Raw genomic sequence first — 7,127 nt, forward strand, 5'->3', positions numbered from 1 at the left:
TGCTGGACTTTGGCATGGCATAGGGCTCGTTGGTTTAAGCAAGGACTGACATTTTAAAGACTTTTAATAAGTGATGGGGGTGCAGTGTCACCCCTTGTGGAAGCGGAAGCGGAAGCATGGAGACTTTCAGAACAGTGACCATAAGTACGACAGGCAGAACCAGACCCGCTAGGTCTCTGTTTCTGGAGCGGTTTCTCCTTGTAAATATCAAAAAACTAGTGATGGGGTGCAGACCTGCATTACCGACACTGGTACCATTCCTTCATTAATGGTTTAATTTCTCTATGTTGCACGTTGGCATTGGACTTTTTTAACAAATGAATTCATGATGATACTGATTCTCAAACTTGCCCAAATAGTTTAGAGCCATTTTTTTAATTGGGCATGCTTGGCATATTTTTTAACAATAAAATTAAGCATTCTTCAATGTCATAAAACGATTATGTTATGAATATTCAACGGTCGTGACTGTTTTTTCAGTTGGCAGAATTATAGAGGTCCATGTTTGGAAGATAGAAAGGAGACTTGGAAAAGAGTTGCATTCGACGGTCCCCATTTGACCAAGCACCTTGTTTTTCCCTTTCCACGGCATTTAGCATCGGCATTGGCCAGTCTCTTTTTGGATCTCTTCCCCATGCAATCTTGCCAGATTGTGCTTCAGAGCTCACGATCGACGTTGCGGCTATCTTACGGTGGTCAGTCCCAATACATTGTGACATCAGATCTGCTTGGATCCATACAACCTACGCAAATCCCAAAACCAGATTCGAACCTTCCATTGTATTTAAAAACTGTGCTTTGGTCCAAGAGTGAATAGCAGAACCATGTGCAGACATATGACTAGCTAGCTAGGCTAGGCATTCTTCACGGAGTGGCAACAAATGGTACCATCCTGAAAATAATGATCTACCAACACGAGTTTTTCCATTTCCTAATGCTATTTCTGAATTCTATGTGGGTGGTCATGATTAACCATCAAAACAAAAGGACTTTCCCTCAAGCATGACAATGTTGCGGAAGGAACCAACCAACTGAGGCTCTGTTTGTCTGGCAGGAGCAGTTAGTGTACGTCACCTTATTTTGAGAGACGTTGAAAGTTCAAAACGCAATGGTATGGTTGTATAAACGTGGCCTTGGGGGTCTGCCTTGCCTATGAAAAAACAAACAAACAATATTGCTGAAGGAAAAGGAACTCCCACTTTGCAGTCTCTCTGCACAACTATGGGGAACCCCAGCCTGTGAAAGCAGCGATGCGCCTCCCCTTCTCCCACCAACCCTCCTGGGGGACAGGGGAGTAGGCAATGAAAATTCTTTATCACAACCGACAGTGTAGGCTTTGCGGGTAGGTAAAAGATGAAGCGCTATTGTACCATCCATTGATTTGGCCATTACTTCAAACCGAAGATTGTTTGGTTGGTGGAGTTGGTTTTTATGGCTCAACCTCAGGACCAACCATTTTTTTGTTAATCGATAGATGTCTTCTTTCTTCAGTTCTAATGAGAAAGGAACAAAATGACCCGTCCCGAAAGAAAAAGAACGTGAAAGGAGATAATAAGTTGGCAGGCACAAAATTGGATGCACCTCTCGTCCCCCTCAAAAATAATAATAATAATAATAATCAATTTCCATCGCACCCTTTTTCATGCTTGGCCAATTTCTGTGGGCTTAACTTGCTCTTTAGCTGAGAACGCATGGAAGCAAAATCCATGGCCATTTGATGCCGTCCATTGGCACAGGACTGTTAACAGCATCCAAGGACCCCCTTGATCTTTACACTGCAAGTGCCAAGCTGACGACCTGACCCGTTGTCATTGATGAGTGCCGGATCTGATGGTGCAAGGCCAATCTGGGTAAATGCCCTTGGATGGGTGGGGAATTGGGATCTAGGGCCTAGATTGCATTTGAGGATACGCTTTGCATTAAAACTGCCAGCCTGTCATTACTAGGTTTTTTTTTTGGACGTTCTCAGAACGCACTGGCCCCTCCACTGAATCCTGACTGTTTCCTTAGGAACTGGGGCGCATTCCCCGAACCAATCCCAATCGAACCCACCATCACATACATATTCACATGACCAACTTAGCCATGCAAGAGTAAAAAGGCTCACATCCCAACCGTTTGTTTCCTGATATACATTGTTGCTTTACTTTTCGCCGTTCTGTTGTGATCTCACTGATTACATTACATATCGTGCTTCCATGGTTAGGCTTTATCACCCATTAACAAATCATGTTTTGGACTAGGATCAGAGACCCACATGGAACCTGGACCAGACCTTATGTAAATGAACCCAGTAGGCTTGTCTGGAGTTTATGGGATACAATTTGTAGTCAGAAACTCAGACACGAGCACAATATGGGTACATATATCCAACCCCTTTCATACTTCAAGGGGGCTCGTGAAGCAACCCCTTTCATACTTCAAGTTCAAGGGGGCTCGTGAAGGCTAACGAAGCGTTCGATAGTAAGAAAAGGGCTGAAAAAGATGTTTAACCACTATATCGTCGTTTACAAAAATTCAAAGCGGCCAACCTTACATAATACTATGGCTTACATGATGGTGTAACACGATATAAAGAGTCAATGAGCTCTCAACTGATCCCACTGACTCTCGTTCTTATCTTAATCTTTATTTTGATCACAAGTCTCCACTTTCTAATTTTTATCTTTCTAGATTTGGATAACCACTGTAACTAAAGGAGAGAGAGAGAGAAGCGGAAGAATATCTGAGAGTAAATATTTAAACGCCTTTGAGGAAGCGCCACCTCCTTGTTGATCACAATACATCAATTGGTCCCCTTTGTTGTTGATTCTGCTGTGCGGGGAAAGGAAAAGAAGATGACGATCGGCAATAGCAATGCTCTGATCGTTTGCTTCGGTGAGATGCTGATAGATTTCGTACCGGACGTGGCGGGTCTGTCGCTGGCGGAGTCGTCTGGGTTCCTCAAGGCTCCTGGTGGCGCCCCCGCCAATGTTGCTGTCTCCATCACCAAGCTTTGCGGCAGATCTGCTTTCGTCGGCAAGGTTGCCCCCCTCCTCTCTATTTCTCTCATGGCCCCTGCATCACCTTAGGTACTAGATCTACAATGCTTGTCAGATCTCATAGGCATCAGTTCTTGTTCTCATTGTTTTTTCTCTTCATTGATCGTCTTTCCTTCTTTTCTTTTGTTTTTGAGATGATCTACATCGCACCGTCTTATTTCTCCTTTTTCTGTTTCACAAATCGACATTGTTCCTCTCTAAAAAAAAAGCGATATTGTTCTTTTTTTTTTTTACGGGTGGCATTCTTTTCATTTTAAAATCTCCCGCTTTTCGCTACTTAATAAGGTTATGCTGTTTAAATGGTTAGATTGTCTGTTTCTTGATTCATTTTCTTTATGTTTCTCACGAATCTGTTTGTGGGTTTCATTTTTTTCCCTTTTTAATACTTTTAAGGGACAATTGGCCTGCTGAGCATAGAAAACAAAACCCTGGTTCTCTTCTTTTAGGCTTGTTCGATTACACTAATACTGCAATGCTTGATGATATCGTCGGATATTCGATGAGGAAAAACGAGAAAGATTATTGATTATTGATTTGTTTTTTCCCATTTCTCTGTTTTGATTTAATCAGATTGGTATTTTTCTTTTTAGATACTTTGATCTGTGGGTTCTGTTTCTGGTTTGCATTCCTCTGTTTTTTTGTTCACCCCTCCGGATCTTGTTTTGACTATTTACAGGATCTCTCTTTTTTTCTTTTTAAATTGTTTGGTTAGTTTTTCTTGCACGAATTTTGCTTAACGTTTCAGATCTGTTATTTATCCATTTCATTTTAGCTGATTGGCTTACCTCCTCTACCTTATTAACTTCCTTCCTTCAATTGATATTTGAAAAACAATAGGCAAAGTTTACTAGATCTGGATAAGAAGGTCCCTCTGATGTAAGCAGAGTTCATTAATTATTGGCTCTTCCACTATCAAGTTGTATTGGTTTCTAGTATATAACCATGTTTCTTGGCTTCAGTTTGGCGATGATGAATTCGGGCGCATGTTAGTGGATATCTTAAAGGTTAATGGCGTGGATGACAGTGGTGTCTGTTTCGACAAACACGCTCGAACGGCGCTAGCTTTCGTCACCTTGAAGAAGAATGGTGAAAGGGAGTTCATGTTTTATAGAAACCCTAGTGCTGATATGCTGCTCAAAGAATCCGAGCTTAAACTAGATTTGATCAAGAGTGGAAAGATCTTTCACTATGGTTCAATCAGTTTGATCTCTGAGCCGTGCCGCTCAGCACACCTTGCTGCTATGAAGGCTGCTAGGGAAGCCGGCTTGTTGCTCTCCTATGATCCGAATGTAAGGCTGCCTCTGTGGCCTTCTGCTGAAGCTGCCCGTGAAGGTATCAAGAGCATATGGAATGAAGCAGACATCATCAAAGTAAGGAACCTGAATTCATTCCTGTTATCTTTATCATTCATTTCTAGGACATACATTTGGAGTGTTCTTTTTTCCTTTTATATAGTATGGAAATTTTAAATGAATAATGCTGAAATTTTATTAGTTTTGGATCATTTTGAAGCTTACGGACCTAGTGGAAGTTAAAAAAAAGGCATAATCGTATATAACTGCAAAGAGAAAAAGAAAGTTTGTCCGAGAAGAGCAGAGGGTCTCTCTGTGAGACAGTATGTTTATTGTGTATATTTATCTTGAGCATTCTTTTATGGGAATCTTGCAGGTTAGTGATGATGAAGTTTCATTCTTGACTAACGGTGGGGATCCTGCTAAGGAAGATGTGGTTCTTTCGTTGTGGCATGAAGGATTGAAATTGATGGTCGTCACTGATGGGGAAAAGGGTTGCAGATATTTCACTAAGGTTTTTAATTTTGTAGAGACGTTTTTTGTCTGGATGACATGGTATTAGAACAAAGAAAAAGGTGAAACTTATTGATTAAAAATTGTCTTCTGTTATAGAACTTCAAAGGAAGGGTCTGTGGGTTCTCAGTCAAGACAATAGACACAACTGGAGCAGGCGATGCCTTTGTTGGTGCACTCCTGGTTCAACTTAGCAAGGATTTCGATCTCATTCAGGTCGTTATTGTTATACCATTTGTTTTACTTGGTTTAGTATTTTGTCATTACTGCTAGAATCAAATGAAAATAGCTTGCATTAAAACAAGAAAAAAAGGAATTTGTTATTACAGGCCTTTTTTTTCTTCTTTTTACTGGTTGTAGTAACTTTGTTGGTGCAGGATGAAAAGAAACTGAGGGACGCACTGACGTTTGCAAATTCATGTGGAGCCATCTGCACAACCCAGAAGGGGGCTATTCCAGCTCTTCCTGATACAAACACTGCTCTGAAGCTGGTCGAGAGCAACAAAAACCCCAAGGCGTAGACAGATTTCCTTTTGTTGTCACTACTGGGGACCTGACGCTTTAGTTTTTGGTTCCTTTTTTATTTTGGCTTTTATTTCTTGTTTTTGCTTCATATTTTCTTCATAGGAGAATGACGGCTCTAGAGTTTTTTCTTTGGCATTGATAGCAACATGAACCACTTGGCCATTCATTGAAGTGCAGTTGCTTCTTCCCTAAATGTGATCACTAAGAAGTGGAAAATCATTGTGCTGATTATTTTTTACTGATTTATGACCAACATCGAAAGAATGCTCGCAGAAGTTGTGGTGTGTGTGTGTGTGTGTGTGTGGGTGGTTGCATAATGTCCCATGTAACCAAATATTGTTGAGTGAATCGTGCAGCCTCTGCACAAACAATAGAAACAGTAAACCCTGCAAAAAACTGCAGGGGCAGTAGCATACCTGAAGCCGCCATCGTTGAACCGGGATCGGTGGCTGGAGCAGGGGAAGCTGCTGGTGGTGGTTGGAGTAGGGGAAAACTTCTCCTCAGCTGAACTGCTGCCCTCCATGAGCGCAGGCTGCTGAATGCAGTCAGTGAGCAGGATTTGTTCCCTCATCGGATGGAAAAACCCCGAATGGAAAGGTAAGGGATACGACCCTTGATTCTTTCCTATTTTTTCATGTTTCACCATGTTTCGGGGTCGCTTATGATACTCTTTTTATAGGCACAGAGAAGGGAACAGTTTGCGTAACCGTTCCTCCTTATTCTGTGCAAGTTTATTGGAAGGAGCATCTTCCGTGGGGATGTTATACACATCGTGGGTAACCACCACCACTTGCGGTGATTTATCTCAACATTCTCACACTTGTTCCAACGATAAACCTTTAACCAAAAAACTTTATGAGAATGACTTGATGAATAAATTGGCCTTTATAATCTATTCTATAGATCCTTAGTTGAATCTCTAAGCCTTATGAGATTAACAACAAAAAGTAATAACAAGAATCAATGAATTGAATGTGATCACTTTATTTATATGCATATGTCAAAAAGAGTTTAACAAGCCCATCCTCACTACATGTTTGGAATATAATTCTGGTGCTAGCCCTTTAGTAAGAGGATCAATGATCATCTCTTTAGTATCAATATTAACATATGCACTAAATGATTCTCCGTCTTTTTTTTAACAACAAAATACTTTACCTTTATATGCTTGCATGACGTAGTACTTTTGTTGTTCGAAAAGGATATCACAGCTTCACTATCGCAGTAGATATTCAGTGACTTCTCAATGAAATTGACCACCTTTAACTGTGATATGAAGTTATTTAATCATATGGCCTGCGAGATAGTCGCGTGCAATGCTATGAATTCTGCCTCCATGGTGTGAGCAGCGGTGGTAGCCTGCTTCCCACTCCTCTAAGAGATCACGCCCATAACAAGTAAGAAGACGTACCCAGTAGTAGACTTTCTACTATCAAGTCATCCTTTTAAGTTCGCATCTGAGTAGCTAATAATCTTGAGGTGATCAACTTTATGATACGTCAACATATAGTCTTTTATTCCTTGCAAATACCGTAAGACTTTCTTGGTAGCTTTTCAATGGGGTATGCCTTGGTTAGATTGAAATCTGCCAAGCACCCTTACTACGAAAGAGATATTTGGACGTGAACAAGTCTGTGTATCGCAAGCTATCAACAACTGATGCATATAGCTAAGCACTCATCTGTGCTTTGTCAATGACATCATGTGGACAATCCCTTAGGCTCAGCTTGTCACCTTTTGATATGGGTGTTGAACT

At 41.0% G+C, this 7,127-nt stretch overlaps 1 protein-coding gene across 1 annotated transcript; it reads left to right on the plus strand.

Moving 5' to 3' along the window:
- Positions 1-2,704: 2,704 nt before the first annotated feature.
- Positions 2,705-5,640, plus strand: LOC149847605 (putative fructokinase-5). Its single transcript, XM_089998475.1, has 5 exons — positions 2,705-3,023; positions 4,001-4,411; positions 4,710-4,847; positions 4,946-5,062; positions 5,224-5,640. Exons 1-5 carry the CDS (start codon positions 2,838-2,840, stop codon positions 5,365-5,367), a joined length of 996 nt encoding a protein of 331 aa, XP_089854601.1. The 5' UTR covers positions 2,705-2,837; the 3' UTR covers positions 5,368-5,640.
- Positions 5,641-7,127: the final 1,487 nt, after the last annotated feature.

This window comes from Nuphar pumila, chromosome 2 (genome assembly GCF_984573655.1).
Source record: "Nuphar pumila chromosome 2, dmNupPumi1.hap1.1, whole genome shotgun sequence".
In the NCBI taxonomy this organism is placed as follows: Eukaryota; Viridiplantae; Streptophyta; class Magnoliopsida; order Nymphaeales; family Nymphaeaceae; genus Nuphar; species Nuphar pumila.

What these genes read in the sequence shown, in the direction of transcription:
- LOC149847605 (XM_089998475.1), top strand. Translation starts at nt 2,838, where the DNA reads ATGACGATCGGCAATAGCAATGCTCTGATCGTTTGCTTCGGTGAGATG. An exon ending in GATCTGCTTTCGTCGGCAAG is followed by an intron (nt 3,024 to 4,000) that starts GTTGCCCCCCTC and finishes TCTTGGCTTCAG; the next exon opens with TTTGGCGATGATGAATTCGG. An exon ending in ATGAAGCAGACATCATCAAA is followed by an intron (nt 4,412 to 4,709) that starts GTAAGGAACCTG and finishes GGAATCTTGCAG; the next exon opens with GTTAGTGATGATGAAGTTTC.